Source organism: Nesoenas mayeri (genome assembly GCF_963082525.1).
Source record: "Nesoenas mayeri genome assembly, chromosome: 2".
NCBI classification, from domain to species: domain Eukaryota; kingdom Metazoa; phylum Chordata; class Aves; order Columbiformes; family Columbidae; genus Nesoenas; species Nesoenas mayeri.
In genome coordinates, this window is record NC_137543.1 from 391097 (window position 1) to 410092 (window position 18996).

Sequence of the window (18996 nt, forward strand, 5' to 3'; positions counted from 1 at the left end):
AGCGGCACCCATGGGACACGGGGGACAGAGCAGCCATAGCAGCACCCACGGGACACGGGGGACAGAGTAGCCCCAGCGGCACCCACGGGACACAGGGGACAGAGCAGCCCCAGCGGCACCCGTGGGACACGGGGGACAGAGCAGCCCCAGCGGCCACCTGCGGGACACGGGGGTCAGAGCAGCCATAGCAGCACCCATGGGACACGGGGGACAGAGCAGCCCCAGCGGCACCCATGGGACACGGGGGACAGAGCAGCCCCAGCAGCACCCACGGGACACAGGGGACAGAGCAGCCCCAGCGGCACCCGTGGGACACGGGGGACAGAGCAGCCCCAGCGGCACCCGCAGGACACGGGGGACAGAGCAGCCCCAGCGGCACCCATGGGACACGAGGGACAGAGCAGCCCCAGCGGCACCCATGGGACACGGGGGACAGAGCAGCCCCAGCGGCACCCATGGGACACGGGGGACAGAGCAGCCCCAGCGGCACCCGCGGGACACGGGGGACAGAGCAGCCCCAGCGGCACCCACGGGACACGGGGGACAGAGCAGCCTCAGCGGCACCCACGGGACACGGGGGACAGAGCAGCCCCAGCGGCACCCACGGGACACGGGGGACAGAGCAGCCCCAGCGGCACCCATGGGACACGGGGGACAGAGCAGCCCCAGCGGCACCCACGGGACACGGGGGACAGAGCAGCCCCAGCGGCACCCATGGGACACGGGGGACAGAGCAGCCCCAGCGGCACCCACGGGACACGGGGGACAGAGCAGCCCCAGCGGCACCCACGGGACACGGGGGACAGAGCAGCCCCAGCTGGGGGCCCCATCCCGGGAGCAGGACCAGCGCAGGTGGCCTCTGGCGAGGGAAGCGGCCGAGCCCCAGCACGGCCCCACAGCCCCGGGGACCGGCCCCCAGCCCCGAGCAGCCTCCTGTGCCCGAGCAGCCGTCCCGTGCCCCCAGCCCCCAGCACAGACGCGTTTCTCTGCACCCTCCACCAGCGGCAGAAGCCCCAGCGCAGCCTCAGCCCCAGCGCAGCCCCTTTGCACCCAGATAACTGCCAAAGCCTGGCTACGTTCACTGCCCTGTGTCCCAGGCAGCTGCGCAGGCAAAGCCTCCGCCCCGGCACCGGTTCATGCCGAGTGGCAGCGGGTCATGTCACCAGCGCCGGCTCCTGGGACCGTAGAACCCAGAGCAGCCCCTGCCCGTAAACCCGCGTTTGGACCCGGCACTCGGTGCGTGGGGAAGGATGTTCTGGGGTTGCTCAGAAACGAGGCAAAGGAGCTAAAGCAGCTCCTGCTGCCCACCTGGCACAGACCGCTGGAAACATGAGCGCAGGCTGTGCCGCCATGGCAGGAGCCAGCGCAGGAGCCAGCGCAGGAGCCAGTGCAGGAGCCAGCGCAGGAGCCAGCGCAGGAGCAGGAGCCAGCGCAGGAGTCAGCGCAGGAGCAGGAGCCAGCGCAGGAGCCAGCGCAGGGCAGGCAGCACAGGCAGCACAGGCAGGGTGGGCAGGGCAGGCAGGGCAGGAAGGGGCAGGCAGGGGCAGGCAGCGCAGCAGCACAGGCAGGGCAGGCAGGGCGGGCAGGCTGGGTCCAGAGGTTTCTTCAATGAAGCGATTTGACGGTATCAGGGAGGGGGCGCCAGGCGGGACGCTGAGGGAGGAGCGGGCACAGAGCCCTCACCCGTTCCTGCGGGTCCCTTGGCCCCACGGCGCTGCCGGCGCTGGGGCTGAGATGCGGAGCTGCAGTGGGGAGGGGAGGGAACGGCACATTTCCTCCTCACACCCTGAGCCCCGGCACCGCCATCGCGGAACCGCCCCAGACAGCCCATGTCAGCAGGAACACTGAGGGGCTGTCAGCGAGGCCACCAGAGACCCGACCGGCTGAGGACACGCCGGGAGCCTGAGCCACAGGCCCTGGGCAGCCCGGGGGCGGCAGGGAGAGCACAACACCTCTTCGGGGGTTCTCTGCGCTGGTGCTGAGCCAGAGACCAGCGAAAAGGCGAAGTCTGGGGAGTCAAAGGCCCATGAACGCGAGCGAGGCCGCTGGAGCGTCTGCACCTGTGCGCACGGGGGCTGCAGCCTGCTGGGATGGAGCCCTCCCCACCGCAGAACCGCATCGCAGTCATTTTGGTTGGAACACACCTCAAGATCATCGAGTCCAACCACATCCTAAATCCAGCCCTGAAGCACCCGCGGCCCCGGCACCAGCACCCGGCACCTGCCCACGGCTGCCAAGTTGTCCCCGGCGCTGCGGGTGGCCCTGGGGACGGGCAGCCGGGATGTACGAAATGGCACCATCCGGAGGACGCGGCAAAGCCAAAGCGGCGCCCAGGGGAGGCTGAGCCAGGCGGAGCGGTTACACGGATCGCAGGGCCCCGCTCCCCGGACCTGCCGTGCCGCGCTGGCGAGAAGAAAGGCTGAGGGAGCTGGGGCTCTGGAGCTGGACAAGAGGACACTGAGGGGGGACCTCATTAATGTTTATAAATATATAAAGGGTGAGTGCCACGAGGACGGAGCCAGGCTCTTCTCGGTGACAACCAGTGGGAGGGATCAAGCTGGAACACAAGAGGTTCCACTTAAATTTGAGAAGAAACTTGTTCATGGTGAGGGTGTCAGAGCCTGGCCCAGGCTGCCCAGGGGGTTGTGGAGTCTCCTTCTGTGCAGACATTCCAACCCCCTGGACACCTTCCTGTGTCACCTCATCTGGGTGTTCCTGCTCCATGGGGGGATTGCACTGGGTGAGCTTTCCAGGTCCCTTCCAACCCCAAACATATTGTGATACTGTGATACTGTGGTACTGTGATACTGTGAGAGCACCGGGACCCACGGGGCTGTGCAGCGACCGGGGACTCGTGTGATGCCCCAGGCCACAACCGTGGGGCCAGCGTCAGTGCCAGGGCTGCTGTGCCGCAGCACAGAACCCCCGGCTGCCGGTACCGAGAGCAGGGCCGCAGGGCACGGGCACGGCCGCGGTCACCGCCTGCACCGCGTACCTGACTCCTCCCGACACATCAGCACCTTATCCCTTTGGCACTGGAAGCTGGCAGGATTTGCTGGGCCACGAGGCTGAGCAGGGAACAGAATGTGCCCGGGAGAGCAGTTTTGCAGAGTAAATCCCGATCTGGCCCTCTGCTCCAGGTCTCGTAAGCGCAGCAGAGGCTCCTGGCGGGCAGGCGGCAGCGGGGGGTGCTGCTGGGGCGCGGGACACCCCTCGGGCAGCGGGGCGGCCCCTCCGCGGCTGCGTCTCCGGGACCCTTTCCAGCCATCCCCAAAGCCCGTGTCCCCCGGCCCCGGAGCTGCGCTCCCTGCACCCTCCACCCGCCGTGCTGCAGAACGTGCAGGGCAGGGGCACTGCTGCAGCCTGGAAATCAGTTTTAAAAACACGTAAAGGGGCCAGCGGGGGGACAGCAGGGCCAGTGGGGGGACAGCAGGGGACAGCAGGGGCCAGCAGGGCCAGTGGGGGACAGCAGGGGCCAGCAGGGGCCAGCAGGGGGCCAGCAGGGGGCCAGCAGGGCCAGCGGGGGGACAGCAGGGGCCAGCAGGGCCAGCAGGGGGACAGCAGGGCCAGTGGGCGACAGCAGGGGACAGCAGGGGACAGCAGGGACAGCAGGGACAGCAGGGGGACAGCAGGGGGACAGCAGGGACAGCAGGGGGACAGCAGGGCTAGGGTTGGGACAGCAGGGGACAGTGGGGGGACAGCAGGGCCAGGGCTGGGACGTCCACCCCGGCCGCCATCCCCAGCAGCACAGCTCAGGCCCGCGATGTCCCGTGACTGCGCAGGGCAGGACGAGGGCTCTGCCGTGCCCGACAAACCTGTTCTCTCCGCGTGCTCGTGTTACACAATCAGCAGGTGAAGGGAACACATGAGACGGAAAATGTTTTGGTTCCAGTGAAGCATTTGGTGCTGCCTCTCCTCAGCATGTCTGCTCAGCGCTAAGTCGGAGCAGCTGCAAGCGGAGCCGCGGGGATGGGGATGGGGATGGGATGGGGATGGGGATGGGATGGGATGGGATGGGGATGGGGATGGGATGGGATGGGGATGGGGATGGGGATGAGCTCGAGGCGGCAGCGCGGGCAGAGCGGAGCAGGACAGAGCCATGGGCAGAGCCATGGGCAGAGCCAGGGGCAGAGCGGAGCAGGACAGAGCCATGGGGAGAGCCAGGGGCAGAGGGGAGCAGGACAGAGCCATGGGCAGAGCCAGGGGCAGAGGGGAGCAGGACAGAGCCATGGGCAGAGCCAGGGGCAGAGCCAGGGGCAGAGCGGAGCAGGACAGAGCCATGGGCAGAGCCAGGGGCAGAGGGGAGCAGGACAGAGCCATGGGCAGAGCCAGGGGCAGAGGGGAGCAGGACAGAGCCATGGGCAGAGCCAGGGGCAGAGGGGAGCAGGACAGAGCCATGGGCAGAGCCAGGGGCAGAGGGGAGCAGGACAGAGCCATGGGCAGAGCCAGGGGCAGAGCGGAGCAGGACAGAGCCATGGGGAGAGCCAGGGGCAGAGCGGAGCAGGACAGAGCCATGGGCAGAGCCAGGGGCAGAGGGGAGCAGGACAGAGCCATGGGCAGAGCCAGGGGTAGAGGGGAGCAGGACAGAGCCAGGGGCAGAGGGGAGCAGGACAGAGCCATGGGCAGAGCCAGGGGCAGAGGGGAGCAGGACAGAGCCATGGGCAGAGCCAGGGGCAGAGGGGAGCAGGACAGAGCCATGGGCAGAGCCAGGGGCAGAGGGGAGCAGGACAGAGCCATGGGCAGAGCCAGGGGCAGAGGGGAGCAGGACAGAGCCAGGGGCAGAGGGGAGCGGGCAGAGCCATGGGCACAGGGGAGCGGGCACCGGGGAGCGGGCACAGGGGAGCGGGCACAGCCACGGGCAGCGCAGAACTGAGGTTCCACAGCCACGCAGGAAAAGCCACCGCGGGCAGGGGACACGGAGGCAGGGAACTGGATTCGCGGTCACCACGTCGGGCCGTGCGGCGGCAGAGCCGCACCGTGCCGGGGCTGAGGGACCAGCGCCATCCAGCCCGTTCCCATCAGCTCTCCCTGTCCACCCCAGCAGGCCCTGTTGGGGACAGCGGGGAGGTGACTGCTCAGTGCCCACGGACACCAGAGGAGCCTCTCCCAGCAGACCTGGCCCAGGGCTCCTCCAGCAGCCTCGGGGCAGCTGCATGTCCGTCCGTCCTTCCTGCCGCGCCCACGGGTGCCCGTCCCTCCTGCCCAGAGCTGCCGAGCGAACACTGCGAGCCCTGTTCTCCTTTGCTGCGAGAAAAGCGGACAGACGGGTATTTTTCCATCACCCCAAGAAGAGCCGGGGAGACCTTGCACACTGAGGGCAACACACGGGATGCTGTACCCTAGGCAGACACCTCACTGCACACAAACCCACCGCACACAAACCCACCGCACACAAACCCACCGCGCACAAACCCACCCACTGCACACAAACCCACCCACTGCACACAAACCCACCGCACACAAACCCACCGCGCACAAATCCACCGCGCACAAACCCACCCACTGCACACAAACCCACCACACACAAACCCACCACGCACAAACACACCCACTGCACACAAACCCACCCACTGCACACAAACCCACCGCACACAAACCCACCGCACACAAACCCACCGCACACAAACCCACCGCGCACAAACACACCCACTGCACACAAACCCACCGCACACAAACCCACCACGCACAAACACACCCACTGCACACAAACCCACCCACTGCACACAAACCCACCCACTGCACACAAACCCACCGCGCACAAACCCACCGCACACAAACCCACCCACTGCACACAAACCCACCGCACACAAACCCACCGCACACAAACCCACCCACTGCACACAAACCCACCGCACACAAACCCACCACGCACAAACACACCCACTGCACACAAACCCACCGCACACAAACCCACCGCACACAAACACACCCACTGCACACAAACCCACCGCACACAAACCCACCACGCACAAACACACCCACTGCACACAAACCCACCGCACACAAACCCACCACGCACAAACACACCCACTGCACACAAACCCACCGCACACAAACCCATCGCGCACAAACCCACCGCGCACAAACCCACCGCGCACAAACGCGGCCTGCGGACGGGGCTGCGGGGGCTGGACGCAGTTTGATTGACCCCGGGGCACCGCACATCCTGGGACAGAGCCGGAGCTGAGCTCTGAACCGAGCTCTGAGCTGAGCTCTGAACTGAGCTCTGAGCTGAGCTCTGAACTGAACTCTGAACCGAGCTCTGTCCTGGGACAGATCTGAGCTGAGCTCTGCTCCGGGACGGATCTGAGCTGAACTCTGCCCCAGGACAGATCTCAGCTGAGCTCTGCCCCGGGACAGATCTGAGCTGAGCTCTGCCCCGCTCCCAGCTGAACCACAGCGGGGAGCAGGATGTGCCCATGGACGGGCTGGGCAGGCAGGTCCCAGTGCCCACCAGTCCCAACTGGGGACAAACACCCATGGACGGATGGGCGGGCAGGTCCCAGTGCCCACCAGTCCCAGCTGGACGAACACCCATGGACGGATGGGCGGGCAGGTCCCAGTGCCCACCAGTCCCAGCTGGACGAACACCCAGGGACGCGCTTTCAGAGCTGGTCCAGGAAGCGCCGACCAGCAGCCCATGCAGCGCAGCTGGCACACAGCAGCCAGCAGCCCTCTGTGCCTCGGGCAGCCAGCGAGCGGAACGAGCAGCCCTGTCGGGAGGAACCTGGTGGCGCAGCGAACCCAAGCGAATAGCGGTGCAGGGTCCATCAACGCCGACAAAACCGCCCTGCTGGCCAGCACCCGCCTGCGGCCAGGAACGCTAACACACCCGTCACCTGCTCGGTGTCAAACGGGAGCACCAGCCAACGAGCACCTGATCATCTTTTAATGCATTTTGTAACACGACCGTGGGACACCACCCTTGTCCCAGAGATAAAACACAATGGCCTCTGGGGCTGTGCGCTCCTCTGGTTACATCAGAGAGAAAGGAGACGAGGGACACGACAGGTGCACGAGGCTGCGAGACCCAGACACCATGTCTGACCGCTGCAAACGGTAATGCCTGATTGGGAAAACCAACCAACGGGCAAAAACGCTCGGTTAAAAACAGGAAAGGGAACAAAGCACGGAGGACGCCAGCAATTGTGATGCAGCTGCGCGTGGGGCTTGCAGGGAGCGCAGAGGGGCGCCCGGCAGCTCGGGGCGCCGGAGGAGCCCGGGGCCGCGGAGCCCGGAGCCCGGCCGGAGCAGCGGCAGCCGGCATCGCCGCGGGGCACGGGCGGGCACCGCGGAGCGTGTCACCGCACGAGAGACGGCGAGCTGCTGCACCAGCCCGTGCCGCTGCGCTGACGTCAGGGCCTCCCGGCACACAACAAGGCGGGGGATTGCTGAGACCGGGTTAGATCGCGGAGGGTTAAAGGATCCTTGCGATGGAGAAAGTGGCACAGGAAAAGGGGACCTGACGGCAGAGCCAAAACAGCCCTTGCACGTCGCCCACACGGGCTGGAAGGGGAATGAGGAGGACTCTAAATCCAGCATGGAAAGTTTTGCTTGCTGCCAGACCCACGGAACCGCGCTGAGAGGAGGATTTCACTGTCTGCCCCAGCCCGGTTTATCATCAGAGTCCAAACCGCCTGTCCTGCTCTCACAAACATCCCCAGCTAGAACCACCTGGGTGCCCCAGCTGCCGTGTGGCGCCCAGAGCAAAGCCTGACGCCACGGGCCCGTCTGATCGGCTGAGCCCAGCAGGGTCACCACGCAGCGCACAGCGCGCTTTGGGGTGGAAAGGACGTCAGTTCGCCCGGTTCCGCCAGCTGCCATGGACACCGGCCAGCAGCCCTGAGCCTGGCCAGTAGCCCCGAGCCTGGCCAGCAGCCCCGAGCCTGGCCAGCAGCCCCGAGCCCGGCCAGCAGCCCTGAGCCTGGCCAGCAGCCCCGAGCCCGGCCAGCAGCCCTGAGCCCATCCAGCAGCCCCGAGCCCATCCAGCAGCCCCGAGCCCGGCCAGCAGCCCCGAGCCCGGCCAGCAGCCCTGAGCCCATCCAGCAGCCCCGAGCCCATCCAGCAGCCCCGAGCCCATCCAGCAGCCCTGAGCCCGGCCAGCAGCCCTGAGCCCGGCCAGCAGCCCCGAGCCCATCCAGCAGCCCCGAGCCCATCCAGCAGCCCTGAGCCCGGCCAGCAGCCCTGAGCCCGGCCAGCAGCCCCGAGCCCATCCAGCAGCCCTGAGCCCGGCCAGCAGCCCCGAGCCCATCCAGCAGCCCTGAGCCCGGCCAGCAGCCCCGAGCCCATCCAGCAGCCCTGAGCCCATCCAGCAGCCCTGAGCCCGGCCAGCAGCCCCGAGCCCGGCCAGCCTGGCCGGGACCCTCCATGGCCGGAGCGTCCGCGCTGCTCCGCAGCCCGTGCGGGGCCCCACGCCCTCCGGGGAACAATCTCCTCAGATCTCATCTAAATCTCCCCTCTCAGTTTAAACCATCACCCCTTGTCCTGCCACCGCGCGCCCTTGTGAAAAGTCCCTCTCCAGCTCTCCTGCAGGTCCCTTTGGGTGCTGCTGGGGGCTCTAAGTTCTCCCCGGAGCTCTCCCCAGGCTGACCCCCCAGTGCCTCAGCCTTTCTCCCCAGAGCTCCGCCCTCGGCCCATTCCCGTGTCCCTCCTCTGTCCCGCTCCAACAGCTCCATGTCTGGCTGGTGCGGGGCCCCAGGGCTGGACGCAGAGCTCAGGGGTCAGCACAGGGGGCACAGGGGCAGGATCCTCCCAGTGCTGCTCACACGGCTCTGGGTGCAGCCAGGACACGGGGGCACTGGGACACGGGGGCGCTGGGACACGGGGGCGCTGGGACATGGATTGGGCTCTGGGAGATGGGGGGGTTCTGGGACATGAGGGCTCTGGGACATGAAGGTTCTGGGACACAGGGGGTTCTGGGACATGGATTGGGCTCTGGGACACAGGGGACTCTGGGACATGGATTGGGCTCTGGGACACTGAGCTCTGGGACACTGGGGCTCTGGGACATTGATTGGGCTCTGGGACACGGGGGCTCTGGGACACAGGTTGGGCTCTGGGACACGGATTGGGCTCTGGGACACAGGGGGTTCTGGGACATGGATTGAGCTCTGGGACACGGGGGGTTCTGGGACATGGATTGGGCTCTGGGACACGGGGGGTTCTGGGACATGGATTGAGTTCTGGGACACTGGGGGTTCTGGGACATGGATTGGGCTCTGGGACATGGATTGGGCTCTGGGACATGGATGGGGTTCTGGGACACGGGGGTTCTGGGCTCTGGGCCGGCTGTTGCCGGCTGTTGCCCGGTGGCGTTGAGCTGCTCGTCACCACCAGCCCAAGCGCTGCTCCCAGCGCCTCCCTCGCTCCCCGCTCCGCCCGGCCCGTTTGTGCGCGGGCTGCCCCGGCCCACGTGCAGGACCTGGCGCGCATCCTGGAAACCTGAACGCCAGCAAACAAAGGCCATAAAACCAGTAAGGGGCAGGAAAGAAAATAGATGGCATGAACAGAAAGAGCCAAGTCCTGCCGCTGCTCCCCTGGGAGCGCTGGCAGCAGAGCAGCTCGCAGAAATAACCCTGGTGGCAAAGATTGCAGAGCTGGATGCTCTCCAGCTCCTCTGTCACGGAGCTGCTTATCCTCACTGCAAACTCCGGTAATACCTAAAAAAGGGAACCCCCCTGCACCTCACCGCATTCAAATGTTTAGATCTTTTCCATATTAAGTTTTCATTTTCTGATCTCTGGGAACCTGTAGCAAGACTTCAAACTCTACCGCTCCTGCAGATTTTTTAATATTACTTGATTTTCTTTGCATTTTGCTTCACCGTGCTTTCTCTTTCTTCCCGTTTCCCTCCTTCCTTCCTTTCATCCTGCTGGTTTCGAAGTCAGAGCTCACAGCTCGAGGGCCCCACATCACCACCCAGTTACCAGCCCTGTGATCAAAGGGGAGCAGCGCCCATCTCCAGCCCCCAGAGCAGAACGGGCTTGATGGGCAGAGCGCACGGACACCCCGGGACGGACGGACGGACAGACGCTGCGGAGCCGCAATAACAGCCCGACCGGCACGGCGGGTCAACGCGGTGGCACCGGTGACCAGCAGGGTCACAAACACCCACAGGTCCCAACGGGCCCCTCCCCGCAGGGGTGACGGTTTTGCAAAAGCGAAGCGGCGCGGACAGAACCGGTTTGTGCTGAGTGACGAGGTGCTGGGCCCCTCGGAGAAACCGCTCACGCGCCGCAAGTTGCAAAACTTCAAACACAGGCTGTAAACCAAGTTTCTTCTGCCTTGCTGCTGTTACTGGGTGGAAAAAGTAACGAAGGCATGAGAGCAAGGCTGGAACAGCGCGCCTGCCCAAGGGAAGGTCTGCCCCAGCGCTCCCGTGCCGCTGCCCAATGCAGGGAGCGGGGCAGGGGGCACACGGCTGTGCTGACGCCCACCGTGAGGTCGCGGGGCTGTTTCTCCACGTACGTTGCAGAGATTAACGTAAGAGCTTTTATTTCCTGAACCGCTCACGGAAACCTGTGACTTCACAGCCACCGGGAATAAACGCAGCACAAATAGGACAGGGAAGTCGTGACGGGAAGGGTTTCTGCCCCGGTGGGCACGGCCAGACCCAGCGCCGGGATCCGGCACCGCGGCGCGCTGGAGCTGCCGCGTCTGCGCCGGAACGGGGCGCCGCGAGGGACGGGGCCGGAGCCGCCCCCGCAACGGCCTCGTGCGAACACAGAGGTGTCGTCCTCGCGCCCGTGAACTCACACGTACACAGGGCACTTGAGCACCAGCGGCCTCTCAGCCCTCGTACAGCTCTCCCGCCTCTCCGGGCCCGTCCTCAAAACGGATCCCACACAGGGCTCCACTGTCCTGGCAAAAGCGAATTAAGGAGCATAAACAATTATAATGAATCATCAGGATACTGAGGGAAAATCTATTGGTAAAAATAGCCGGAGTGCTTACGGCAATCGGAATGTGTGTTAAAGAGAACGGCTGCTGGCTGACGCTGGACCGTATCGACAGCTCGGACAGCAAACGGTGTTTTCTCTTACATAACTCGGCATCTGCGGATTTGCAACAACCTCTCCGGTCACACCGAAGTTCCGTCGCCCCGCAGCCGGGGCAGCGCGGCCCTGCCCCTCGGATCACGGAGCCCAGCGCTGGAGCTGCACTCGCTGCTGTCCCGGGGACCATCACCCGGCGCTGCCGGCCCCGGGGACCATCACCCAGCGCTGCTGTCCCTGGGACGCGGCACCACAGCCCCGGCGAGCACAGTATCACAGGATGTTTGGGATTGGAAGGGACCTCAGAAGCCCATCCAGTGCAGCCCCCCATGGAGCAGGAACACCCAGATGAGGTGACACAGGAAGGTGTCCAGGGGGTTGGAATGTCTGCACAGAAGGAGACTCCACAACCCCCTGGGCAGCCTGGGCCAGGCTCTGCCACCCTCATCAGGAAGAAGTTTCTTCTCAAATGTAAGTGGAACCTCTTGTGTTCCAGCTTGACCCCATTACCCCTTGTCCTGTCATTGTTTGCCACCGAGAAGAGCCTGGCTCCATCCTCGTGGCACTCACCCTTTATATATTTATAAATGTTAATAAGGTCACCCCTCAGTGTCCTCTTGTCCAGCTCCAGAGCCCCAGCTCCCTCAGCCTTTCCTCACACGGGGGATGCTCCACTCCCTTCAGCATCTTTGTTGCCGGCGGCCTCTGGCAATGCCAGCGGTGGGACTGACGCACCGCATCTCACGGCTGTGAATTGCCACCGCACCGGAGCCCCGGGGCTGGTGAGACCCCTGCGGCGCTCGGAGCGGCCGCTCCGCCTTCCCAGCCCCCGCAGACGGGCGGCACGGCCGCCAGTCACCGAAACGCGCGGGGAGGTGTCAGCGCGGGGCCGCGCTCGCCGTTGTTTGCACTTCGCCACGTGCTGCACGGGACAGACCTCCGGGGCCAGGGCCAGCGCCGCAGCCCCGCTCCGGAACGCTCCCGTGTCGAAATCAAACGTTAAGTACACATCATTAAATGTCATCATTAGGTCGAAATAGACGGGGATTGTTCAAATGAGAAATGACCTCCAAGTCGTTTCCTTGCCAAGGACAACTAGAGGTTTCGGGCTGTTTTGGTGGCTCGCAGACCAACACACATCAGCCAAGAACTGCGAAAAACAGAATGCAACTACAGGTCGGACGGGATTGAATTACGGGCCTTGTTCAGCGCCTACACCAAACGTCTCCACCCTGTTGCTCATTTCCAGCACACACCGGAGGTCATTTTAAGCCTGCAGATCTAATTACAGGAGCATCAGGGTGTTCTCAGCTAAAACGCTCGTTTCCGCAGTTTCCCACAGCGCCTCAGCTGTCCCGCAGAGCCGCTCTGCCACAGGGACCGCGGGGCGCAGGGGTCGCTCTGTCCGTCCGTCTGTCCACCGTGCCTCACAAGGGCCGCGCTGCCCGCGCCAGCAGCCGCAGCCCGGTCAGACGGGGGCACGCGGCCGACAATGGGCGCCAGCAAAGCCTGTCCCCAAAAAGACACAGGAAACCCCCAAGACGCAGCTCCAGCTGCCTCCAGCGCCTGCGATGGGCCACGCGGGCAGGATCCGACACGCTGGGAGCACCAAGGACAAGCCGGGGAAGGAGCCACGGGATCCTGAATGTGGCGTCAGGTCCCCACGCGCACCACGGGACAAGGCTCAGGCACCAGCGCCGCCGCACCTGCTCCCTGCTCCCGGGAACGGGGACCGAGGGCAACGGCGTGGGTGTGGAAGCACCAGAAGGACAAAGGGACACAAGAAGGGCAGGCGCTGACGGCACTGACATTAGCAGGCTGGCAAGATCTTGGCAAAGCCCAGACTGGGAAAACAGCCTGAAACACGGGCAGCCTGCAGCCAGACCAGAGCGCTAGAGACAGCCAAGAGGTCACTGGCTTGTGACCGTGGGAGATAGAGAACAGGAGTGGCCCTGGATGGGCCCCGTCACCTTTCAGGAGCTGCCAGAGCCTGGGGTGTGCCTGTCAGTGCTGTCCCCACCGGTCTGGGGTCAAGATTAACCCACCGACTTGGGGCCCTGTTTCTGGGTGCCTTGACAGAGGCTGAGCGGCTCCGGCTCCGCTTCCAGCGCAGATGGTCATTACACTGATAGGAGCGATGGAGCAGAGAGGGCAGGGGGTGATGACGGGAGCGCCGCAAAACCCCCTGGACACGCTGCAGGAGCGCTGTGCCGAGCCCCTGGGCTGGGAAGATAAGCTGAAGTGATCCAAACTCCTTGCCCGGAAAGGAGGCACCAAGTTCTCCAGCCCTGCAGGCAGCGGTGCGGCAGACAGCCCCTGTCACCCTCATGCCCTGCAATTCATGCGGCCAAGTCCTCATTCCCGCAGGAGCTGCCCGGCCAGTGACCCACGGCTACCGACCTGTCACCGAGCGCAGCTCCGAGACTGAGCCCAGCCAAAGCCCCCAGGACTGGGCTCAGCGCCGGCTCCAGCAGCGCCCGCTCTCCTTCTGACAGGGCCCACGAACCAGCAGCGAGCAGGCGGCCCCGCACGGCTGGTCCTGGGGTGTCAGTGCCCTCCGCTGCGACCCGGGCTGCCTTGTGCCCCCGGGGCACGGGCCGGCTCCCTGCACCGGGACACCCGCACCAGGACACAGCGAGCCCGGCTCCCCGCACCAGGGCTCCCCGCACCGGGACACAGCGAGCCCAGTTCCCCACACCGGGACACAGCGAGCCCGGCTCCCCGCACAGGGGCTCCCCGCACCAGGGCTCCCCGCACCAGGACACAGCGAGCCCGGCTCCCCGCACCAGGGTTCCCCGCACCGGGACACAGCGAGCCCGGCTCCCCGCACCGGGGCTCCTGGCGCCTCCGGCCGGCCCCAGTGGCTCGCTCCGCCCCCGGGGCAGCTCCCGCACCGGCCTCCGGGCACCTGCGGGAGCCGCCGGGGTCTCGGCGGGGCTGCCCGTGCGCGGGGGTGCGGCCGCCCCAGCCCCGGCCCCGGCCGGCGGGACACGGCGGGGAGCTCGGTGGGCCGGGCAGCGCTGGGTCCCCGCACAGCCCGCGGCCCCGGCGGCAGCGGCAGCGGCAGCGGCAGCGGCAGCCCCGTCCCGCAGCGCCCACCTGCTCGCGGCGCTTCTGCCAGCGGCCGCAGGGGCTCTCCTCCAGGATCTCGCTCTCCTCCTCGCTCTCCTCCTCCTTCTCCTGCGCCAGCCGCGCGTCCGGCTCCGGCACCGCCATCCCCGAGCCGAGTCCTGCCGAGCCGAGCTGAGCCGAGTCCTGTCGAGCCGAGCTGAGCCGAGCCCTGCCGAGCCGAGCTGCGCAGAACCGAGCCGAGCCCTGCCGAGCCGAGCCGAGCCCTGCCGAGCGCTGCCGAGCCGCGATGAGCCGCGCCGAACTGAGCACAGCCGCGCCGAGCCGCCCTGCCGAGCCGAGCAGCGCCGGGCTCTGGCGAGCCGAGCCGAGCCGAGCCGAGCCGAGCCGCGGGCTGACAGCGCCGCGGGGGCCGGCCCGGGCTCAGCCCGCCCCGCTCCGGACGTGCGGACGCGCACGCCCCGCCCCGGCCGTTCCCGCCCCACCGGGGGGGCCCCGCACAGCCCGGCTGCGGGATGCGCCGCCGAGAGCCCGCTGCTCCCGCACCTCCCCCTGCCCGGCGCGGCTCCCGAGCGCGTCCCGCCCGCCCCGGAGCCCCGGTTCGCGGGCCTGACCCCCGCTCGGGGCCCGTCCCAGCCCCGCCGCTGGCCCCGCCGGCCCCGCCGGCCCCGGCCTCCGGGCGGGCGTCTGCCGCCCTTCCCGGCGCCTCTCGGCTGGGCCTCCGGGTCCCCCTCTCCCCGCAGCAGCCGTTCCCGTTACCCCCGCAGGGCCCGGCTCCGGGATGGGTGTGGGGCAATGGGTGCCAGGCGATGGGTGCTGGGTGCCAGGTGATGGGTGCCAGGCGATGGGTACCAAGTGATGGGTGCTGGGTGCCAGGGCTGCACCCCTGGCAGGAGCAGCTGCTGGGCTCCCACACCCACTGTGCACCCAGAAACTGCTTCATCAGCTCCCAACAAGACGTCTTGCAGATGTTTCCATTCCCCTGGAAAGTTCCTGGCTCATGCGATGTTTTCCTTCTCTCTCTGGCAGTCTCCGCTTCTTTCAGCACGTTTATTTGTTCCACCCTGTTTCCGTGCGAGCGCCGGTGCCTGCTCGCCGCTTTGGCAGACGCCCTCTCCCCCCAGACCGTTACTCCTTTTGGCTGGTGTGGTCCCAAGAGGGGCCGCGGTGACGGCGGCTGTTGCACAACCGGGCACTGATGGTGCCCACCAGGTATCGTACACAACACCCTGTTCCCTGAACACGGCACAATGGAGCAGGCGGCGTCTCCTTGTGTGACCACTGGCAGTTCCTGCCTGGCAGCCGACACAGCTGGTGCCACCAGCCGCAGCCCTGTGGCACCGCCGGGGACGCAGCGACAGGGACGGCTGCCAGCTCCCCGTGGCAGAGCCCGCCTGGCTCAGTCCTGCCGGCCGTCACCGTGAGCGCCGTGCTGGCCCTGCCAGAGCCCGTCAGCGCCTCCGGGACCGTGAGAGCACATCCCGGGCCACCTCTGGCACCCCCGGTCACTCCACCTGCCAACAGGTGCCACAGCTCCCCTGGTGACCTTGTCCCACCAGAGAGGACCTGCAGGAGAGCGAGCCGCTGGTTCATGTCAGACCCAAAGGCAATTCAGCTGGGAATACGTACAAGGACGAGGAATGCCGAGGTTGGAACCAAATATGAAATACAGAGCGCGCTCCCAGCACCTTTCCCGTCTGCTGGTGTCCCCGGGCCCCGTGGCCCTCCGTGACAGTCCCTGTGTCGCTCCTGTGACAGTCCCCATGTCGCTCCGTGACAGTCCCCGTGGTGCGCCGTGACAGTCCCCGTGTCACTCCCATGACAGTCCCTGTGGCGCTCCGTGACAGTCCCCGTGGCACTCCATGACAGTCCCCATGTCCCTCCATGACAGTTCCCGTGTTGCTCCCATGACAGTCCCTGTGCTGCTCCCATGACAGTCCCCATGGTGCTCCGTGACAGTCCCCATGGCGCTCCTGTGACAGTCCCTGTGTTGCTCCTGTGACAGTCCCTGTGTTGCTCCCGTGACAGTCCCCGTGGCGCTCCGTGACAGTCCCCATGTTGCTCTGTGACAGTCCCCATGTCACTCCGTGACAGTCCCCATGTCGCTCCGTGACAGTCCCTGTGTCGCTCCATGACAGTCCCCATGTTGCTCTGTGACAGTCCCCGTGTCCTGCGGACGCTGGTTCCCCGTCACAGCTCTGCCACTTGTCTCTCAGTTCAGGTGTGTGTGGTGGGGGTGGCCTGTAGGGGGGGGACCTGCCCGTTTTAACAGATCCTCCGCAGATACGAGCTGTGTCCAATGTGCACCTAAAGGGAAGCTGATCAATACCTGCCCAAAAGGTAGAAAGCAGTGCCGAAAAACCCCGGAGGCAGGAACTGCAGCAGGAGATGCGTCCAGCCCAAGGGTGATGGGTCTAAATGGAGTCACTGGAGAGACAGGGTGATAGTAAGAAGGCAAAGTTTGTTCTCTGCTGCAGCATTTACTTGTTAGGAAGCTTTATTGACAAGAGGAAAGGCAGAGGAGTTGTCTCAAAACGAGGTGACAGAAGAACAGATTATGTAATGAATCAATAGAATGAACGGCGGCAAATTGCTGGGCTGAAACATTTGCCCAAGAGGTTGAGAGGAACTCCAACGCTAAACGGTCGGAGGATAGCGGGGGTACGGAGGGCAGGCTCAGCGCCAGGCGCTGCTTTCCAGCGCGTTCAGAAAGGATCCAGAAGAGAATGAACAATGAGTTTGCTGACGACACGAAACCGCTGGGGACAGTCGGCTCTGCAGCCGTTGGGGCGGCGGGGGCTGCGGTGGCTGGGGAGGGGCAGGAGCTGCCCCTCGAGGCGGCTCAGACGGGAGCAGCAGCCCCGCGGGTCTGAGCTCCGTGAGCGGCAGCGGGACAGCGCGAGGAACGGACGTTCACCGTTCCCATGGAACGGGGATTGCGGTCCTGATGGAAAGGCAACGCAAAAGCTGCCAAACACTTGAACGGGACTAGACTTTACTGAGTGTTTCTTGGCTAAAATGTCCATGGGTGACACATTGTGGAATTCATTGCCATAGGGTGTTTACAGCGGCCAAAGCAGAAAAGGATTTTAAAAGCCATTAGGCAAATTTGTGGTAGAAAAATTGATTGAGGGCCATTAAACACAAGGAGGCAGATGCAGCCTGCGGCTCCAGAGGGCTCTGAGCTGCGCGGTCTGCAGCTGATGAAGCAGCGCTCGTTCGCTGGGCTGGTCCCTGTGCTCTTCCCCCTGGGATCCGCTGCCGGCAACTCACAGGCACGAGATGGAGCGGTTTGCAGGACGGGGATCTGCCCGCGGCTGCCTGCGGCTCCGCGGTTACGGGCAGGAAGCGCTCCTGGCCCCCACGTGCTGTTCGCAAACCCCTGCCGCTGCCGTTCCACGCGTGCCGGACGTGTCCCCAGCGGGATGTGCCGTGTCCCTGCAGCGGCCACGCTGTGCACAGGCAGCTCACACACAGACCTTCGAGGCAGATCGATCCCATCGGACGGCATCGGCTGGCTGGGTCCTGCATCTCTGTTGAGCTCCGTCGCTGTGAGAGCCGCGCTCTCGGCATGTGACGCCCTGCACTTCTTTGGCCACGTTACGGGCACGACACGGTGATGCAGGATGGGGGATGTTCCCTGGCAGCGATCGTCCTCTGTATCATCACCCCCGCATCCCCATCCGGACAATGCCCCCGCACCCCTCTGCCTCTGCCTCACCCCATCCCCAGTGCCTCATCCCCACCAGAGGAATGAGCATTCCATCTTCCTCCTAGGGCTTCCTTTTCCTTTACTGGATGAAATACGGTGGATTTGTCTCACCTGCTCATCCTCAGGCACGAGTCGCGGTCTGTGTCCCGTCCCCTGCCGGGGCTCCCTGGGCCGGGTTCTGGGCTCAGTGCCCCATCCCAGCGCAGTTTGGACCCTGGGAAGGCCGTGTGTGCTGCAGCTCGGTGCCACAGCGGGGCTGCTGCCGCCCTCGCCCTTCAGCCTCATCCCTTGAGCCCCGGGCTGTGTGACGCGAGGGCTGGGGCTCTGCGGAGGTGACGGGTCTGGAGGCTCCAGGGCTCTGGTGTCCGTGCGGGGTCCTGCGTGCGGGAGGTGGGACAGGCCTGGCTGCTCGGGGTCAATTCTCCTTTCCGCTCCGGAAGGGCGGATGGGCAGCTCTGCTCAGCGGGCCCTGGGCGAGGGGCACCGGGGGGTGTGGGGCACTGGGAGGTGTGGGGCACCAGGGGGTGTGTGGCACCGGGGGCTGTGGGCACCGGGGGGTGTGAGGCACTGGGGGTGTGGGGCACTGGGAGGTGTGGGGCACCGGGGGGTGTGGGGCACTGGGAGGTGTGGGGCACCGGAGGGTGTGGGCACCGGGGGGTGTGGGGCACTGGGGGGTGTGGGGCACCGGGGGGTGTGGGGCACTGGGAGGTGAGGGTGTGGGACCGAGGCTCCTTTCCGTCCCCATCCCAGGTGCCCCGGGCACTGCTGCCCCCAGACGCGGTTTGAGCCGCACGCTGTGGTTTGAGCCGCACGCTGTGCTTTTAGCCGCGGTGTGACTGGACAGGACAGAGGGTCTGAAAGGTGCTTTACAGCGTCCCAGGGGTTCATCCCGCAGCGGTGCGCAGCCAGCCAGGAGCTCCTGCTTGTGTTTCACGGGGGTGCAGGTATGCATCACTTGGAGTGCCCTCCAACTCAGATTGGCCGAGTCTGAGGGGGTTTTAAACCCCTGGCAAGGCTGGTTTGCCTTTATTCCTTTGCAGAGCGCTGTGCGGGGAAGCGCAGGCGCTCGGTCCCGCCGCGCTGCCGGTGCCGGGGCTGGGCCGGCGCTCCCGTCCGCCCGCCTGGAGGCCCCTCTTGCCTTGCTGCCTATTTTTATCGGCACCCGACGGCTGGGCTGGGATGTGCCGACGTCACGTGCTTTTGCACAACGTGCACTTTGTG

The 18996-nt window shown here is 65.8% G+C and overlaps 1 protein-coding gene across 3 annotated transcripts in view; it reads right to left on the reverse strand.

The window, feature by feature from the left end:
• Nucleotides 1-14470, reverse strand: part of NRBP2 (nuclear receptor binding protein 2) — a 41837-nt gene extending 27367 nt beyond the window's left edge. For all 3 annotated transcript variants that reach the window (XR_013921724.1, XM_080338532.1, XM_080338531.1), the window contains exon 1: nt 14094-14470. Coding sequence is in view for 2 of the 3 variants with exons in the window: in XM_080338532.1 (XP_080194658.1) it covers nt 14094-14210 (117 nt within the window). In the remaining variant the exon portion in view is untranslated. The remainder of the gene's footprint in view (nt 1-14093) is intronic.
• Between the last annotated feature and the right edge of the window lie 4526 nt (nt 14471-18996).